At 47.1% G+C, this 20,948-nt stretch overlaps 1 protein-coding gene across 2 annotated transcripts in view; it reads right to left on the bottom strand.

The window, feature by feature from the left end:
* Positions 1-20,948, bottom strand: part of RIN3 (Ras and Rab interactor 3) — a 506,654-nt gene that overhangs the window by 218,835 nt on the left and 266,871 nt on the right. For both annotated transcript variants that reach the window (XM_078660076.1, XM_078660075.1), the window contains exon 3: positions 10,377-10,491. In XM_078660076.1, coding sequence (XP_078516202.1) covers positions 10,377-10,491 — 115 coding nt within the window. The remainder of the gene's footprint in view (positions 1-10,376; positions 10,492-20,948) is intronic.

Raw genomic sequence — 20,948 nt, 5'->3', positions numbered from 1 at the left:
AACATAGCGGAGGCGGTTGCACCTTGGCATTTCAATGAAATCTATCTGCATTCTATTGAATGGACCTCCAGACCTTCCTATGTGACTTAGTGCAACTGGTGTTCTTTTCCCTACGTTCAGCTGCTGGCAGGTCACACAACGCTGGCACACTGCTTCTGCTGCTATTCTAAACTTAGGATTGTACCAAGTCTGTCTAAACACTCTCAGCATAGCATCTCTCCCTAAGTGTACGGGACCATGTATGAGCCTAGCCATTGGACTCACCATCTCATTGGGCAACACTGCTCTGCCATCTGCTGAGACCCAAAAATGGGTCTCACCCATTACACATCCTGCCTTCTCCCATGTTTCTTTTTCAGAATCAGGAGCATTTTCTTGCATGGTTGACAGTTCATCCCAAGTATCAACAGTTTCCAATATCATAGCTAATTCAGTTCTTACATTTATTCCACCCACATCCACCTCTGTGAAAGAGTAACCTTGTTCCGCGCAATACCGCGCAACTTCATCAGCATATCTATTGCCTTTCGAAACAAAGTCCTCACTTCTGGTATGTGCGATGCACTTTACAACTGCGATACTTGCTGGGCATTGCAATGCTTCTAACAACAGGCGCACAAACTCTCCATTGCGAATGGGAGAGCCTGAAGAGGTCATGAACCCTCTTTGAGACCATAACTGCCCGTAATCATGAACTACCCCATAGCCATACTGGCTGTCGGTGTATATGGTGACTCGAATTTGATTGCCTGCTAAGCAAGCACGTGTCAGGGCAATAATCTCGGCTACCTGAGCGGAGTGTACTCCTTCCAGGCACCCTGCTTCCACAACTCCTTCAATTGTGCAAACAGCATAAGCTGCTCTCAACTGCCCAACTTCGTCTCTTACACATGAGCCATCGACAAAGAAAACTTCGTCTGGGTCGGTCAGTGGCTCATCTACGATGTCGGGTCTGGGTTTGGTGCATAGTTCAGTCACATCGAGACAGTCATGGTCTGTATATTCATCATCATCCTCAATATCATTTGGAAGTGGCATCAATGTAGCAGGGTTCAAAACAGAGCATCTCTTGAGGGTCACGTTCTCTGCAGCAAGAATAACTTGCTCATAGCGCGTGAGCCTGCTGTTGGTCAGATGCTGTGTTTTGGTCCTGGTCATCAACAGTTCAACAGAATGTGGCACGCACACCTCTAACGGGTGCCCCATAACGATATTTTCACATCTTTCAATGCTGACACCTGTTGCAGCAACGGATTTGAGACATCCGGGCAACGCTGCGGCTACTGGGTCTAAAGTAGCCGAGAAATAAGCAACTGGTCTACGGGCATTCCCATGGATTTGGACCAACACAGACAACGCACAACCTTCTCTCTCACAACAGTAAAGAAAAAATTGTTTATTGTAATCAGGCATTCCCAATGCCGGAGCACGACACAGGTCCTCTCTCAGCTGTAGGAACGCCATCAAACAGTCTTTGTCCCATGGTACCGGATCACTCACCTCTTTGTGCGTCAGTTTTTGCAAGGGCTTTGCTTTCAGTGAAAAGTTCACGATCCACTGTCAGCAATAACCCACCATCCCTAGAAACATCCTGACCTCTCTCTGTGTCTTAGGCGCATTCATTTTCATGATCGCCTCTATCCTGTCTGGTGACACCTTTCGTTTGCCTTTCTCAATTCTGTGTCCCAAGTACTGCACTTCTGTCAGGCAGTACTGCAATTTTCCCGGGGACACCTTGTGCCCATTGGCAGCTAGGTGATTTAACAAAGCAATGGAGTCTTCTCTGCAAGCTTCTTCTGTCTCTGACGCCACAAGGAGGTCGTCTATGTACTGGACCAGAACTGACTTCTGGGGCAGCACTAGACTTTCAAGATTTTTCTTCAAAAGCTGGTTAAAGATCGATGGACTCTCTGTATACCCCTGAGGGATACGACACCATGTTAGGACGCGATTTTCCAGCTTAAATGCGAAAAGAAAATGGCTATCTTCGTCCAAAGGGATCGAAAAGAAAGCCTGACAAAGATCGATCACTGTGAACCACTCTGCTTGGAATGGAATCTGAAACAGTATCACTGATGGATTCGGTACCACTGGACAACATGAAACGACTATGTTATTAATCTTTCGCAGGTCCTGTACTATCCGAAATTTCCCATTGGGTTTCTGCAGACCCATAATCGGGGAGTTGCATGGACTACCCACGATTTCTTTCAGTATTCCCTGTTTAATCATGGACTCGATCACGGGTTTTATGCCTGCAATCGTTTCTGGAGTCAATTTGTATTGGGGTGTTCTTGGGAACTCAGCATGCGGTTTCACTACAATTTTCACTGGGTCCACCCCTTTGACCAATCCAATCTCTTCCCCAGTGAAATCCCATACTTCTGATGCCACTGTCTCTCTCAAGTCCCAGGGGAGCTCATCTACTGTCAAAGTAGGGTACAGCTCCACACATATTCTTGAGTTTGCAACTTTGAAGTCTGCATCATCATCATTGGTCAATACCTCCACTCCCTGGGGGGTACAGTATATAGTACAATTTAATTTACACAACAGGTCTCTTCCTAGCAGACACACAGGGCTTGAATCGCAAACCACAAACTGGTGCTCATCACTGTACTTCCCTATTTTCACCTGCACCGGTTCTGTCAATTGGCTGGTTATTCTTCTGTTTGCGACCCCTACCACCTGTATAGTCTCTCCAGACATGGGCAGGTCTGGAACTGCAGCTGATCTGATTGTGGATCTAGTGGCTCCTGTGTCCACCAGAAATGTCGTAGGGCACCCTGCTACTTCTGCTTCCACATAGGGTCCCCTCTGATCTACCTCTAAGGCTGCCCCAAGGGTGCAGTCTTCTCTTTCCACTCTCTGTCCGGTTAATGGGTCCACATAATAGCACTCTTCCCCTTCCACAAACAGGGGCATTTGTCTATAGGTCTTACCCATACTCCCTACCCGAGGAGGTTGCGGGAACTGGGCTCGGGGAGGAGCCCCCCCTTTGAGCACCTTTCCTTGGTATGGCGTTACCCCTCTTGTAGGTGCGCTTTGAACCTCTTCCTCCTCTATCTCTTGTTCTCCTATCTCTACATTGTAGGGGCACTCGCGTTTCCAATGCCCCAGCTCGTTACACTGGTGGCACCTAGTCGTTTTCTTCAAGGTAGCTATGTCTATTCTGGGTCTAAAGGTGGAACTCTCCTCATTACCCTTGTTCTGACTGTACTGCTTCTTTCCTCCTGTACCTGTCCCTTGCTGCTGTTGCTGTTGTCCCCCTTTCCCTGCTGCCTGCATCTGTACCACCATCAACTTTTCCTTTAGTTTCTTAGCCTTGGAATCTATCTCATCACAACAGTACCTTGCATATCTCAGTATTTCATCTAGGGGTTTAGTTTGCCAACAAATCGAGTGTTGCTGAATCATTAAACTAATATCCGGTCTCAGTCCCAAGACGAACTTGGATACGAATTGTCCTATGTCTTTTGGGTCCATTACATCCAAGCCGCTATACTGTTTAAACGCCTTCAGCAATCTCTCGTAATATTCGTGGACTGTCTCTTTGGGTTCCTGTCTCGTTCGGTCTATTCTGACCCAATCTATGTCTTGCATTGGCACCTTCTCTTTCAGCCAAGTCATCACTCTCTCGAATTTTGCCATCACAATCTCGGACGGCCCATTAGTCTTGGCATCTCTCTCTGGCTCCGTTGTGGGCCACTCAGCGCTAACCTTGCATGCTGTCCACAGATCGCCTGGTACTACAATGTCAAACAGCGTGTTCAGATCTATCCAAAGGACCTTAGAGATTTTTACAAACCTCTCGACTTGCTTGTACCACTCCACAGGGTTCTCTCGTAATTTGGGGAAAGAGGTGGTAAAAGCAGCTAAATCTCCCCTACTCCAAGGGACATGTACATAGTTCCCATTTGCAACTTCCCGCAAAGGGTAAGCTTCTATTCCCTGCTGTCCTGGTGTCATACCAATCATGCTTCTCCTGCCGGTCCCTTTCTTGGACCACCTCTCTTCCCACTTATCTAGTGCCCTCCATGTCCTTATTCCAGTAATCAGTTCCCTTATGTGTGTTTTCAGCCCAATCGTTCTCCTCTCATCTAGGTCTCGATCTGAGTAATGTAGCCTGTGGTTACCCTGTAATGCTTTGGTTCTTGACAAGTCCACCATATATTAGCCTGCTAGTTCGACTAACTTCTCATGGACTGCTCTCGCCTTTCGAGTGATGTCCTTTGCCATATACAGTATTTCATCCTGCTCATACATTTCCATTCTTTCTAAAGGCAGGGTACCATCTACCATGTCATCCAGGTCTGACCTTAAACTGGAGACATCAAGTCTCTTGGCTTTTATCTCAGCTCGCAATATGTCTTTCGAAGGGGGCTCGCTGGTCTCCCTACCATCCCAACTTCGAGCTCTGCGTTTGGGCTCAGGAGAGTTAATGGGTGGCCTCCCTTGCTCCCATCTCTCCAGGTCCCATGCTCGGCCATCCGATCTTGGAAGGTGATGGAACACGGGCCTGTTACCCCTATTCTGGCTCTGCCCATTCTCTTCTTCTTCTCTCCTCTCACTGCACACCTCTCTGTTATTTTCTCTCTGGTCGCTACACTCCCTTTGCCTCGTATCGCTCAGTATCCGATACGATCCTTCCTGGTTCCCCATATTCCCTGGGCTGCGCTCATTTCTGTCATCACAGGGACTATGGTGCGACCTCTCACAACTCCCATTCAGTTCTCTGGTGCCGGGCACACAGTGTGGACACTTAAAGCTGTTTCTGTACTCTTGTGCTCTCCTCTCCTCTTCACTGAGTATTGGGCGCGCCACCCCTCCACTCCCGGGGCCCCCGTTTTCCAGGTCTGTTCTACCTCCACTCCGGGCCCAATGGGTGACTCCCCTACTCCCTCTACAGTCCCACTCCGGGCTACTCTCCCCAGCCCCGCAGTGAGTCCGTGCTCTGCTGTCCTGACTTTCTCTTTCTGCTTCTGCAGCATTGATGCACTTTTGAGCCTTCACTGCCTCATCCCACTGCTTCATGTACTCATTTAGCTCTTGAAAGGATTTTCGTCCCGATCCCCTCAGATCCATTGGCCATCTAGGGCCCCCAGGATCTCCTCCTGGGTCCCCTGCTGTGTGCATCGGGGTGCTCCACTCTCTGGGTATTGGCATCTGACTTGGGGAATTAGTGGTATCGTTCCTCCTTGCCTCCTCTGCTCTTTCTCTGTCTTTCCGTTTCCGTTCTTCCCCTTTTGCTCTCTCTTGGTCATATATCGATATTATAGGACCTATGGTAACAGGTACCTGTAGTGCATCTGGTAATGGGTAGGATGTGGCGCTTTCCGTTTCCGGCGCTCTTTGTACCACAAACCTACCGACTACCTGTTGCACCTGACTAGGCTGGAACAACTCTTTCTTTGGCTCAGGATCCCACTCTGAACTGGGAAGCGGTCTATGCTCTCCTGCATTGCCCCCCTTTGCTCCTTCAGTATTCTCGACCTCTCCCCCTGCTCTATTATACGGGGGTGGCCTGTCTGTCAGTAATCTGTTTATCAGGCTGTCCTCTGTTTCGCTCTCATCATCTTCTTCCAGGGGACTTTTATTTACTGGCGCCTCTAACACTGGGTACAGTTTATTTATTTCCAAATTATGCACTCTCCATCTTTTAGCATCCGCATCCCACCTGGCATCCTGCACTGCCCTTACCGAGCGTTTCACCCTTTCTTGTCGTCTGTTCATATTCTTTTCATGCGCTGCCCTAATCCATGCTTCAAGAGCTTCAAACTGGGTTGGTCTAGGCAAGGGTCTCTTTGAGGTCATGACTGATTTTAATCGATGTAACACCTCTAATCTGAACGTCCCGTACTTCGGGAACGTCAGTTCCTCATTTCCTTCAGTAATCTTACTCCACTCTGATATCCAAAGGATCGTATGCAACCCAACATTTACTGCCATATAACGAGCTGGCGTACCCTCCGGCGGGGCTTCTTCCCCTTCATACGATCCCCGCTTCTCTTTTTTAAACAGCGCTTTCAACCATTTAAAACACTTCATAATTATGCGCACAAAATCCAGCCTCGCTACTCTGTTTACTTCCTGATGACAATCCACCAATCCTGTCGCGGCTTTGCTAGCTTGGCCTATCACAGCGCGGTCTTTCTCCTGTCGGCCAATCACTGCGCGACACCACCTGACGTCACTTTTCTCCGCTTCGCAGCAGCACCCCTCCTTTCTCAACTCGTCTCCCGGTTATGCATGCGTCCCATTCATACACCGAAAAATGACTACTTCCGACCAAGCGGTCACTTCTCTCGACTGTACGTCCACAGTCTATCTGTAATTGTCAACACAACTGACGAGATGTCTATCGTCTCTCTGATAGGTTGCTTACACACACAGTAACTTCCGACCAGCGTCCGTTACTCACGCACTCACTCTTACGTTCCCCCTATCTCGGTCTCTCGGGTGATCAATGGTACCTCATGACCCCCTTCACACTAGTTGACAATTACTCTGGGTGTCCGATACACCCGAACCACTTAAGCTCTCCTTGAACTTAAGATTTCCACCGGTTGCGCGCGCTCACAACCTGTTCCACAGTCTCTCTACAGACATTCAACTCCGCCAGACATTACAACATAGATACAATACAAAACACCGCAATCTAACACGCATAACCCTTTATACTCACTCTCGACCGATACTGCTGCTTTTTCTGTCTCACGTCATCCGGATCTTCATCTGCGGGCTGTTCTTCCGATCATCGATTTCTAGGGGCCTTGGGGTAAGCTAACCTGGCCTAGGTCACCGTCCTCAAGAAGGCAACCATCCTCTATAGCTACCAACTGAAAGGGCGAGATTTTGATCGATACCTTATCTCTATTGATCCAAACCTCGATCTGGTCGACTGAACCTTTGTTGCCTGTCTAGGAGGAAAACAGTACACCCATTTCCAAGCCAGTTCACCCAAGAAAGGACTCTACTCTCAAAGATCACGGACAACTTCTAGTTTTCAAAAGTTTATTGTAAAGATATAATGAGCTGCAAATACAGGCATCTCAGAATGAGATTCACGAGATACACAGGTCCAATTACATACATGTGCTCTCGAAAAGCCCTCAGACGAGCAACAGAAATCACTAACACAAGTTCTAGGAATAATAAAGCTATCAGCATAGACGCATATCTCTCCTTCATTTAGGTTGGAGGAAAACAAACACAGGTTAGGCGTCCCTACCCTGTTCTAGATGGTATCCCTACTTAACCAAATCCCAACCTAACAAAGGTGTCAGCAGTGAATGACCCCCAAGGGAAGTCACTCACTCTAAGTCTCTTGGTGAAAACCTAAAGTTCTCCAGTCATGACCCCTCACTGCCTACCCATCCGCTCTCTAAAGGGTCCTCAGGTCTCTGCTCTAACTCCACCCAGGGGTGCTGTCCCTAATACAAAACAGTCAACAACATTTGAGACGCCCCTTGCGAAACGCCTCTCACGTGGTGCAACTTCAGGCTTTTTCCATGATGCTTTGTATTGGGCCTCAGACGTTAGAGTTGACCTTGCTTCTCAGACTCTTCTCCGGCCCGCTGATACCCCCTAAACATTCCAGAACCCTCCTCCATGTCTGGGCCGGCTACTGAACAGACCTCTATTCATTCATTTATAATTGGATCCCCCCTTTCCTGTTGCAGACAGATATCTGCCGCCAAGAACCCAACTCTCATAGACTTCTAAAAAGGCTTGCAACATTTCTCAGCCCAGACATGTACGTGTAAATCAATGCTAAAACATTTCAGGCCTACAATATTTCTCATTATGATTATAGCATTCAACTTCTTCATTTAATTAAAACATGTTAATACTCTTATTCTATTATTAAATAAACATTTCTATAAATCATGGTCTATTAATGCAATGACCAAAAACCTTAATGCAATCTGTGTCGTGAAAAGAACCATCTTCCCTTTCAACTCCAGCTCTGGCTCTGAGGCCTACCACGTTCTGCTTTTAACCATATACCATCTTATGTTTTAGCAGCTTCACGACATGGATTCAAAAATAATCACGTCTAGTAAAGTCATATAATGTCACACATTTCTGTATTAGTTCCACTTCTATTAAATCTCTACATTAGCTATACATTTTTGATATATTTGCAGATACTATTAGCACTCATGGCATTTCTCCTCATGATTTGTGCTTACTACAGGTAAGTGTGATGTACTCATACATTTAAATCAGTTTGCGCTCTCTCAGTAATCTTCAGTCTTCAGAAAGGACGAGATGACTGGCGCGTGGTTGACGCTGCACGCAAAGCTTTTTGTTTTATTTTCTGACTTACGCACGTTCACTGACTTGGTTGAGAAGCAATTTGACAGGACAATTTTGTTTTCAACATTTAAAAATCGAATTTTATAGCGCACCCCACAAACTCAATATTTTCCATGCAATCAACTAATAGGCGCTATTAATATTACCCTATTCCGAGGTACTCGTTTCAGCAATCCTAAAAGGATGAACGCCCATGTCTTCGTTTCAGTGTGGAAACCTGTTGCCTACTGGGCTCCAGGCTAGAACTCAGGAGACTGACCTATTTTACAGACATTTTGGTTTGGAAAGAAATTAAAAACAGTCAGCATTTACGCATGGGGTGGCTGTAAAGCTAAAACATCTGGAAACGCAGATGTTTGGAACGCAGCCAACAGTCCAGTCTTCAATGATGCCCATCCAAGACCGAGGCAAAACCAGTGCTGCTCAGCCTAGCCCAACCACCTGCCCTGTAAGGCGCAGCCACATGCTACTCAGGGAAACATTTTGCTTCCATGCCCATGATGTCGTATTATGGGTAAATGCAGAGAGGCGAAAAAATCGGCCTTTGCCAGCGTGCAGCTGCCCTGAAGGCATTGTATTATCTGCATTAGGGAGCACTGTCCCCATTCGCACTTGGCGCACAAGTTAAAGTGCGCCCTATGTATAATACAGCAAGTTTTTTTATAATTAATATTGGGTGAGGACCTTAATGCTGAGGGCAGTGTTGGTTGGTGACACTATGTCAGGTATTCTATTTTGGGGGACAAGTGGCACCATAGCCAGGGGATGGAGGGTGGCAAGACACTGGGTGCAGCATGGGCAGAGGGAGGTTAGGCCACGTTGTGTAGGATGCCCCATTTGTCCTTCAACCCCATATAGATGTAGAAGGCAGGGTCAGATGATTTTTGGTGGACCAGGCATAGCATAAAAATGTGTAGATGGGTAGCAGTGAATAAAATGGATGGGTTTCACTTCAGACTTCTCATATTTCACTCAGGTGACTCTGGCTTTACTTTCGCCAGTTTGAGGTCGCTCGGAATCTCTTGGTGAAAAGTATCCCTGGTATTCACTGCTACCTACGTATAATTCTATATGGTACCAATGATAAAAAAGCTTTTGAAATCGGACTTGTTATATTATCAGCTAAGGGACGGCACAATACAATACAATCATTAGCTCCTAAGTTGTCCATATAGAAATTTCATGGCATTAGAAAGCCATAACATATCACAGAGCCACCCAAGAATCCCCTCGGGACTGGGTATATTCAATAACAAAATCAGATTGTCCCTACAGGAAACATTAGAAAAATATTTATAATTTGTAATAATGTCAATTTCATGATCATTTAGTCAATATAACCACAGGGAACATATGCACATATACCAGAATATATCAAAACTGTATATTTTATTCCACTTGGAGTATAATCAATTAATAACTGGCAACAAAAATACTACCGAGGTTCATACATTAATTAGCAGTAGTATACACAACACCTTTTGTAAACGTGATTATATGCTGTGTTTAATTTCCATCAATATGGTTTTTTGATTATCCATAATCCATGCGAAAGGTGTTATGTATAAAATATACAGTTTTGATATATTCTGGTATATGTGCATATATTCCCTGTGGTTATATTGACTAAATGATCATGAATGTGACATTATTACAAATTATAAATATTTTTCAAATGTTTCCTCTAGGGACAATGTGATTTTGTTATTAGAAAGCCATGGCAACATTGGAGAACATTGAGAATACATGATTTACGGAGACATTTAATAAAATAAAGGAATTTAATGGAGGCATATCATAAGGCATGAGGCCATTTTATGGCTTAATGCCACTGAAAACGTTTCTTAAGCTGATGAATGGTATTTTATGTGACTGTTTAATGAGCCAATAGCTTTTGCCTGTTGTCTTTTCATGAATTAGGCCATTTTATCAGACCGGTAAAGCTCGATGGCGTGCTAGGCCCAATATCATTTTAGGTTCAAATGGGCACCGCCAGGTTCATGGTGAAACGCTTTGTCCTACGGATTCATGCAGAGAAGGTAAGTAAAACATACTTGATTTTTCTTCTTTTAGGTTGCATTCCATAATATCAGAAGCCTTGTTTTCGGCTGTAACGTGAACTAAGAGCACCAGGCCTTTTAGATCAGCATCTTTTCTGACCAGGAACACCTAGATAAGAGAAAAATGAATGGTCTTGCATTAACGATAGGATATCACTCACAATTACAGTTTTCAGTTGCACTGAATTAACCTAGTACATAAAATAGCACAATTACATCAAAGGTTCTTACTATATACAACTGTTCAACCTTGTACAACAAACATTGACAGAGACACAAGTTTTTATTTTTGTATATGAAAATGTTTTCTCAAACTTGCCCCACACACAGGACATTTACAGCATGAACATCAGCAGTACAAGCTTTGCTCACACGGAGAGAACAGATACAACATGAGCAGAAAGGGTACAAGCTTCCCTCACAAACAGAACAGCACAGGCAGACGCAATGCAACCTTCTTTTTTATTTCTCAGTCTCTTATATATATATATATATATATATATATATATATATATATATATATATATATATATATATATATATATATATACACACACACAAATATATATTTACAAACACGTATATGTATGTGTGTAATATATATTTAGCGAGACATATAAAGATACACTCCCTAAGTCCAGCAAGTATCATGTACCAGTGTAGCCACAGAAAAAGTTTTTTTAATCTTTTGTGCCAAAGTACAGTAGGGTTTGAGTCATAGCTAACTTTCGTAAGAAAATGTATTGGGTTCTTTTTCGCTATTAGTCAGGCTGATCTTGTTGTGTATGCTAATTTACCAGATGCATTTATTATTCGACAGAGAGAAAGGATGCGGTACCCAGGTAGGATTGGGACAGAGTAAGTTACAGTGCCTACATACAGAATGAGTGCTTGCCTTCGGGGGACATATATATATATATATATATCCCCCGATATATGTGGCGAGTTTTAAGTGGGAAAATTAATTCTGCCTCAATCCTGAGGGGCCCTAGGCGCCAACTAGCCCACCAGGTACCTCCAGTATGCGCCAGAGAGCTGCGCTGCAGAGAGGTGTTCAGAGGCCAGGCCCCTTTTTACAACACTCTGCAACACAGCTCCTTGACACTTACTGGAGGTACCTGGTGGGCTAGTTGGCCCCCAGGGACCCTCAGGATTGAAGATGAATTAATTCCTCAACTTAAAACGCGCCACAGGGCATGTTTGCACACATATCACCTCAGGCCCTGCCCCCTCCCTTCAATACTGTGCAAACGTGCCCCGTGGCGCATTTTAAGTTGGGGGATTAACTCCCCTTGAATCCTGAGGTCCCTGGGGTGAAACTAGTCAACCAGTTACCTCCATTAAGTGCCACAGAGCTGCGTTGCAGAGAGGTGTAAAAAGGGGCGTGGCCTTAGAACACCTCTCTGCAACGCAGCCCCCTGGCACATACTGGAGGTTCCTGGTGGGCTAGTTGGCCCCCAGGGACCCCCAGTATTCAAGGGGAATTCATTCCCCATCTGCAAACGCGCCGGGGCGGGTTTGCATAGTGCTGCAGTGAGGGGGCGGGACCTCCGCGTGATGCAGTTTTTTTTCCATTTTTATTTTAAGAAGGGGGCTGTGTGGCCCCCCTTCTTTTCCTATTTTTGTGACCCTTGGGGACCCCATCCCCTGGGCCTGTTCCCCTTTTAATTAAAAAAAAAAATTTGGAAGGGGGCTTTGTGACCCCCCCTCCCAAGGCCTTAATCGGCCCCGGGGATCCCATCCCCGGGGCATGGCCTTTATTTTTTTATCTTTTGGAGGGGGGGCTGCGTTGCCCCACTCCTCAGGCCACTTATGGCCCTGGGGACCCCAACACCCGGGCCGGCCTTTTTAAAAAAAAAAATATTTTCTTACATTTTATTTTGGGGAGGGGGCCACGTGGCCCCCCCCTCACGTGGACCCCATCACCTGGGGCCTGACCTCTCCTTGGGGACCATGGGTGAGCTTTGTCCCTGTCACCAGGCAAGTCGCTTCCCTCAACGCCACGCAGCCCCCTGTGTGACCCGTGAGCCCCGCCTGCATCGCTGCTAAGTACTGATTCTGTTCTGATTGTTTGTCCATCTTGCATTCTGTGCCCGTTTTGTTTCCTTTTGTCCATCTTGCATTTTGTGCCCGTTTTTGCACCTGTTGCTGTTGTTTCTGCCCATCTTGCTTTTGCTCACCTGTGCCCGTTTTGCCCCGGCGCCTCCTTTCTCTCCGCTCCCTCGCCTTCCGTGCCCCCTGCTTCTGTCCTCCCGCCGCTGCGTCCCTGCGGCCCGCCCCCCTGTCTCCCATTGGCCTCCCCGCTCCCACCTCCCAGCTGCTCCTCCCTCCCTCTGCCCTCTTATGGAGGCCGCGCGGCGTGCGCGCCACTGGCGTGCCAAAGGCAAGCCCGTCTGTGCCCGTCCGCGCCTGGACCACGCCCAGCGCCAGAACCCTTGGACCCTGCACCCCCCGCAACACCAGACTGCACTACGACTCCAGCACCCTCCACGCACTCAACCCCGGACGAAACCACCCCTGCTACCGGGCCATCCCGAAGCACACCCAAGGGCCTTTCACCTGCCGGAACTGCGGATTCACCAGCAGCCAGCCAACCAAACCACCAATCAGAGAACCCAACAACCTCCGCTGCATCCTCCTCAACACCCGCTCCACCCGCAAGCACGCCATCGAACTCTGGGACCTCCTAGACTCCACGGCCCCCGCCGTCGCCTTCTTGACGGAGACCTGGCTAAACGCCACCTCAGCACCAGACATCGCCATAGCCATCCCACAGGGCTACAAGATTTCCCGCAGAGACCGCACCAATGGAGTTGGAGGGGGAATCGCCATCATCCACAAGGACACCCTCAGAGTCTCGATCAACACCGACGACACCCTCACCACTGCCGAGCACATGCACTTCCAAATCCACACCGACCCCAACACGACCCTCAGAGGAACACTCGTCTACAGACCACCCGGACCACGACCACAGTTCAGCGACACCATCGCTGACCTTGTCAGCACCCACGCCCTCGCCTCCACGGACTAAATCCTCCCCGGGCACCTGAACTTCTACCTCGAGAATAACAATGACACAAACTCCACCGCCCTGATCGATAACCTCGCAAACCTCGGACTCAAACAGCTCATGACAACACCCACCCACGCCGCTGGACGCACGCTGGACCCCATATTCTCCACAAGCCCCCACGTCTCCTTCAACCACACCACCGAACCCCACTGGACCGACCACAGATGCGTCCATTTCACCTTCAGGAAACCCACCACACACCACCGCACCCAACAGCTGCCACGCCGCTACTGGGGCAAGGTCACCAAGGACCAACTGACTACCACCCTTGCCCTGAGACCACCCGCCCGCCGACCCCGACACCGCCGCCACCAACCTCAAACAGTGGATCAACGACTGCGCCAACACCCTCTCCCCTCTCAAGATCTCCACAACCAACCACACCAACAAGAAAGCCGCCTGGTTCACCGAAGACCTCCGGACCTCCAAGCACACCGGTCAGAAGCTGGAGAAGAAATGGCTCCGCGACCATTCACCAGACAGTCACACAGCCCACAAGAACGCCACCCGCAGACACCACCAACTCATCAGGACCTCCAAGAGGACCGCCTTGAAGGACCGCCTAGACAACAACGCACACAACACCAAAGAGCTCTTCAGCATCGTGAAAGAACTCTCCAACCCCAGCTCCAACACCAATGACATTCCACCATCACAGGACCTGTGCAACTCCCTGGCCACCTTCTTTAACCGCAAGATCACCGACATCAACTACAGCTTCAACCCCGACACCCCCGCACCCACCACCGAGACCACCACCCCTGTGACCTCCACCCGCACCAGTTGCCGGACCGCCAGGTCCAGCGTCAACGACGAAGAAACCATCAAAACCATGAACTCCATCCACTCCGCATCCCCATCCGACCCCTGCCCTCACCACGTTTTCAACAAAGCCAGCACAACCATTGCGCCCCACCTCCGGAAAACAATCAACATCTCCTTCGAGACAGCAACCTTCCCGGAAAGCTGGAAGCACGCCGAGATCAACGCCCTACTGAAGAAACCCATGGTGGACCCCAAGGACCTCAAGAACGTCCGGCCCATCTCCCTGCTCCCGTTCCCGGCAAAAGTAACAGAGAAAATTATCAACAAACAGTGAACCTGCTACCTCGAAGACAACAACATCCTGGACCCCTCCCAATCCGGTTTCCGCAGCAACCACAGCACCGAGACCACCCTCATCGCAGCTACCGATGACATCAGGATCCTGATGGACAAAGGAGAAACAGCCGCCCTCATCCTCCTGGACCGGTCAGCTGCCTTCGACACGGTCTGTCACACTACGAACACGCCTACACGATGCCGGGATCCAAGAGAGGGCCCTGGCCTGGACCACATCCTTCCTCTCTGGCAGAACCCAGAGCGTCCGCCTCCCACCCTTCTGCTCAAAAACCACAGAGTTCATCTGCGGCTTCCAACAGGGATCCTCCCTCAGCCCGACGCTGTTCAATATCTACATGGCACAGCTCGCCCACGTCAAACGACAACATAACCTCAACATCATCTCCCAGCTGATCATATCCCTCACCGAAGACCCCCACACCGCCAAAACCAACCTCCACAGAGGAATGAAGGCCGTCGCCGACTGGATAAAGGACAGCAGACTGAAGCTGAATTCAGACAAGATGGAGGTCCTCATCCTCTGACCCACCCCATCAGCCTGGGACGACTCCTGGAGGCCCACATCACTAGGCACATCCCCGGAACCTACCAACCACGCCCGCAACCTGGGGTTCATCCTCGCCTCCGCCCTCTCCCTTACCAAGTCAACACCGTCTCCGCTTCCTGCTTCAACACCCTCCGAATGCTCTGTAAGATCTTCAAATGGATCCCTCCCGACACGAGAAAAACCGTCAATCATGCCCTCATCACCAGCAGACTCGACTACGGGAGCGCCCTCTACTCAGGAACAATCACCAAGCTCCTGAATTGACTACAACGAATCCAGAACGCCTCGGCACGACTGATACTCAACATCCCCCGACGCAGCCACATCAAATCCACCTGAGAGGCCTACACTGGCTCCCTGTCAACAAGAGGATCACCTTCAAACTCCTCATCCACGCACACAAAGCACTACACAACACCGGACCCACTTACCTCAACGACCAAATCAGCTTCCACACTCCCACCCGCAACCTCCGCTCTGCCAACCTCGCCCTCGCCACAGTTCCTCGTATCCGGAAAACCACGGCCGGCGGCAAATCCTTCTCCTACCTCGCCGCCAAGACCTGGAGCGCTCTCCCCACGAGCTTACGACAGACCCAGGACCTGCTGACCTTCAGAAGATTTCTCAAGACCTGGCTCTTCGATCAGTAGCAGCCCCCCCTCCCCCCCCCCCACCGCCTTGAGACCCTCACGGGTATGTAGCGCGCTTTACAAATACAGTGATTGATTGATTGAATGATGGGGGGTCCCCAACCCCCCCACGGTCCCAGCTGGCTCTCCGCCTCCTGCAGGAGCTGGCATTGCTTTTCCACATGGGGAGCTGCTAAGATGCAGCTCCCCGTGTGGAAAAGCAATTTGGTCTGCATTTTGAAAGAGAGAGCTAGTTTCCCTGCTCTCTCTTTCAAAATGCAAATCAAGTTTGCTATGACAGGGCGGGAGCTGCATAATACATTCATCATTGAGATTCAAGTAGAACATATTATTGCTGCTACATCTACAAGGTTTGATTCAGAGGGCACCTTTGATCAAGTCGCTGTCAAAAGCGGATCATTACATCAGTGAGACACTGAGAGCTATGGTTCACGTCAATGAGATGCGATAAAACAGGCACCAACATCAGCATGCGGTTGGTGCCTAATATACACTGGTGAGATCATGTCTGGAAGTAGAGGTGTGGTTCAACCTTGTGGCACCACCAGGCATCGCTGGACAGACTTTGCATATAAAAAAAGTGTTCTGTGATGGTCTGAAGCCTGGAAAGCGAGGAATATGCAGGAAGATATAGCCATTAGGAATACTAGAGTTTGGTTTACTGGAGTGTTGGAGTTCAAGGACTTTCTGATACAAATTGTTGCAAATGGGGCAAAGACAAAGTGGCTGGACGATCAGAGGGCCTAACCCAGGGACTTTGGGTAGCACTTTAAAACAAGCTGGACTATTACCCCTGGGGAAAAATGTATAAGACTTTAGAGACACTCTTACACAAAGTAGGGGGCTCTCTGCTATCAATGTAGCTCAAAATTAGGTGACATTTTAAAACAACAATGGAGTGCCTTGTAGGTTAACCCCAAAGGATATTTGAAAAAATATATTGGAATCCTGGCATTTAATTAACATCAGAACTAAGCATGTGGTCAAATCTGGACAGCAATCAAAAACATTTACTGGTTGGTTTCAGCCTCCAAACATCAGCTTGCCATTCTCCTAAAATTTATTCATTTCAGGCCACGGGTAGGTTTCAAGGGATGGCGAGGCTTTATCTCTTGGGGCTATTTTTGCCTGAGAAAAGACGACAACTGACAAGGGATTTATTTGATGGATCTTTGGAAATGTACAGCCAGATTAGATTGGTCAGGGAACATACAGGTGCAGTCTCCACTTTAGTCCTTTTAGTGCAAAGGCCATGAACATCACATCTTCCCAGTTAAAGGTGAAAATCCCTCTAGCACAAATCAACTCCAAGCTCCAATCATATTGGGAGCGGTATCATAGGATAGATCTTCCCAGTGGATCCATGCTTGTGGATAACTGAAGGAGGGCGATCTCCAAGGAGAGATCACTTACTAGACACCAGGGAATTTTAAAGGTGGGAGAACATGGGCCATTGCTCCCCCACCCAAGAAGGCCTCATATAATTTCCAAACCCCTTGGTTGGGTAGATTGGGGCGTTTACTCAGTCTTTTCGCCCCAGGTGGGCTCAATGTCCTCTAGACAACAGGACAGTTTCGTATCATTAAAAGGGAAGGGGGGGCAGTCCATTCTGGCATCAGACAGAATTCCGACCCATAAAGCACAAACAGTATTTCAGCCCCTCACACTGCACCCCACACTCATTTAAAGTATGAACAGTCTTTCTGCACCCTTGAAGAGCAAACCCAAAATTCATCTCTCTTGCCATGAGGAAAGGTGGCGTATTCAGGCTCTGGGTGGGTAGGCTGGCACCAAGGAAACCCTACAACTCTGGGAATTTCTGAAACCTCAAGACAAAAGGGACTCTGGGGGGAGGTGGGAAGATTTCTCAACAAGAATACCCCACAAACATAAAAAAATAGGCCTTAAAACACTCCCTTATCTCTTTTTTCCCATAGGGGACAGCTGCAACACGTCAGTCCAGGATCCACCCGGACCCAGAGAACCCTACCAGCTCATGCATTCCTGAAACACATGGAGCCCCATTGGAATCCAGGGTGATGTGGCTTGTGTGGACCCCAGCATATTTTCCTACCTCAAATAGAGTCCATACTTCAAAGTATGGGTAAAAAAACCACTATTTTACCCATATTTGGGAACTTTCAGCTAATACCAAACTCTTACCACTCTCTGCAGTCACACTACCACCAATACGGAACACACCCCGCCACACAAGTCATAGGAACAAACCTAGACTGTAACCATGCGAAGAGTACATTGACCTCATACGGCACAAGTTTTGGCCAGTTTCTGCTGTGGGAGATAGGCCCACTCACAAATGGGGCAGCGTTGTTTGTTGGAGAAGTGTGGGAACCCTGATTGGTAGGACTAATGTAATTCCTGCATATTCTAGAACTTTCTTTCAAACAAACATGAGAAATTTCAGTTTTTCGGTCAAGCAAACGACACCATGCTGACCTGCCTCTGGGTCAGCCGCGGCCCATGCAGGTGAGAGCAGTAGGGCTGTGGGCCCAGGTTGGGGGGATTTGACAGGCGACCACGAGGGAAAACTAAATAAATAGTTAATTTTCCATCGTTGTCTGTCGAAATACTTCCCCCACTCCTCTGCTCTTACCTGCACGAGCCGAGTCTGCTCTGGTGTCTAGTTTTTAGATATGCCTGGGATTGGCATGTTTCCATGGGTGCTGCCTGACCCTGGGTCTAAATACTGCTAGCTACTCGCATCTACAGAAAGATTAAAATTCAATGGAAAAATATTAATGTCTCTATATTGTCTATTTTTGGCCTTTTTCCTTTCTAGGGTGATAGGCCAAACCACACAATCGTTCTACCGTTTTCATGAAGAGAAGCCTGGGAACACAGATTATTAGGACATTTGAAATTATCTATTGGATTTCGCTCAATTTCTGGCTTCACAATGTCAGTCAGTGGGCAAAAAAGAACACCTTTTGCAAAACGTCCTCTGAATCACATGATATTATGGGTAACCCCCAATTCAGAGTCCTACAAATAACCACTATTCCTAAACTCATAATACTGGCCAGGTTAATGCATAGCTTCCTTCATACCTATTTATCATAAATAAGATTTTACTATACAATCTAATGCATGGTCAGTCCATAACGAAAAATTATTGTGTGCTACATCTTGGTTGTTGGCTCTGGGCATCATGTTTTTCGACAACCAATGAACCCTAGAAATCCATTTGACTTGGGATAGGTATAACAGTATACTACGTTTGTAGATCATACAATGAGGGAGAAAATATAGACGAAAACACTTTCAGCTACTGTTATTTTTTCCTCCTTAACTACATTAATTTTCGATTTCAACAGCTAGTTTCTTTCGGACAGCTCTAGATGCTGACTATTGTCTATTGTCTATTTTTAGGAAATTTGCAGCTTTCTTAGTTAACCCATGTATTGCAGACCTCCTTCCCCCTTCAAACTGCAAGTAGGTAGAAGCCACAAAAAGAGAAATATTGTCTAGCACCTAGAAAATTGCACAAACTATTGTGAAAAATGTTTTTTTACATCTCTGCTTGTCCCTGAAAGCTGTGAAGATTGGGATTTTGGCACAGGAACCTTCTTGGAAAAAAATACATAAACACACACACTTTCTTGCACAGCACTTTGAATATATTATTTTAAAAAGCCAAAATTGTGCTACATTTTGGATATTTTTATTTTTTCAGTTGCCTTCCACACAAATTATGAATACCTTTAGAATCTTCGACAGGATTTGGACAAAAGGATGCGAATTTGACTGGATATATTTTGAGGAAATAAAGTTACCAACCCTTTGCACAAACTGCCCCAAACATCAAATAAGGGCTCAGCACTTTTGGCGGAGGGGGGTAAGCTGGTTTGGAAATCTTCGCACTTAAGGGGATATGGTCAGAGTTTGAATCACTCCAACAGGGAAGTGTTGTGAACAGTAACCTTGGTAATGCTGTGTATTAAGCTGATAACAGATGTCTTTCTTAAAGCTGCGGCCAACGTTTAAAAAAATACTCTTTATAAGTTCATGGCAGCACATGAAGAATAAATACAAGGATTTATTTCACCATTTAGAATAAAATGGGGATCAAGCCATGGAATCTGTTTATTCCGTTTTCTCATTTGGAATTTGATCAAATATTGGGGATTACGATAAAGATCAACTTGGTAAAAATTGGGTCCGCTACGTAAAGTAATCGGGGAGCTCACAGCTAAGATCCCAAGTTATTACATGTCTGGTGCGATTAACTCGACTAATTCACTTTCCTTTCTTTTTCTTTCGTTACTTATAGTTTTGTCTTTCATTTTTTTGAACCTGCATTTATATTTAGCAAAAGTTTCAGTTCTACAAGTAAAAAACAACAAAACAGAGCAACATCGGTCTTTGTTGTACTAGGACGGTACATATACAGGCAAAGTAGCCAGTTTGGGGCGGTGGGGGAATTTCAATCCATTACTAAACGTACAAGAATGAAAACAGAGTACCCACACTGGGTACGTTACTCACACATAACGGAAGTTGTACAAGGTCTCAGCTATCCTAATAACTTTCAGTCAACAAATGGGCCAGAAATTGCACACAACCTGTAGTTTATTATACAGTGCTGTGCACACTGTGTGCTTCTAAAACAGTTTTGTGTATCGGGTTTACGAGATGGCTGCATGAGCAAAGTACTCACTGCTGACACTGTTGTTCCATACAGGCCAAGATGGAGAATCTTAGCATGGAAATCCCAGTCTTCCATTTTCACAAGTTCAATCAATTGATTACAATTAAATTGAAATGTAACACCCGAAGCCTTATTACAGATATGATGATTTCTTCAACTCTGTGCCACATCACACCCTTAAGTATATGTACCAGGACAGTAGGTTTTAACACAGAAAATGTGCTGTTTCCAATGGAGACGAAAACTCACACCTGCACATGGAATAGTGCACTACTTAAATGTAGACCAGCTGTTTCAAGTCTCATCATTTACTGTGGGTAGGGACCCACCCTTCATTTCAAAGGGAGACACAGATCCCCAGCAGATGGGTAGAGTAAGTACTGTACCCCCTGCATAGCGGTGTGTGGGAGGACCCTTGCACTACCGGTGCCCAGCTCGATTTGCAGTACCTTCCTATAAAGTGATCACCACTGGGCCTACTCGCCCTTTTAGCTTCCAGCTT

Source organism: Lissotriton helveticus, chromosome 9 (genome assembly GCF_964261635.1).
Source record: "Lissotriton helveticus chromosome 9, aLisHel1.1, whole genome shotgun sequence".
NCBI classification, from domain to species: Eukaryota; Metazoa; Chordata; class Amphibia; order Caudata; family Salamandridae; genus Lissotriton; species Lissotriton helveticus.
This window is presented reverse-complemented; position numbering and strand designations above follow the sequence as displayed.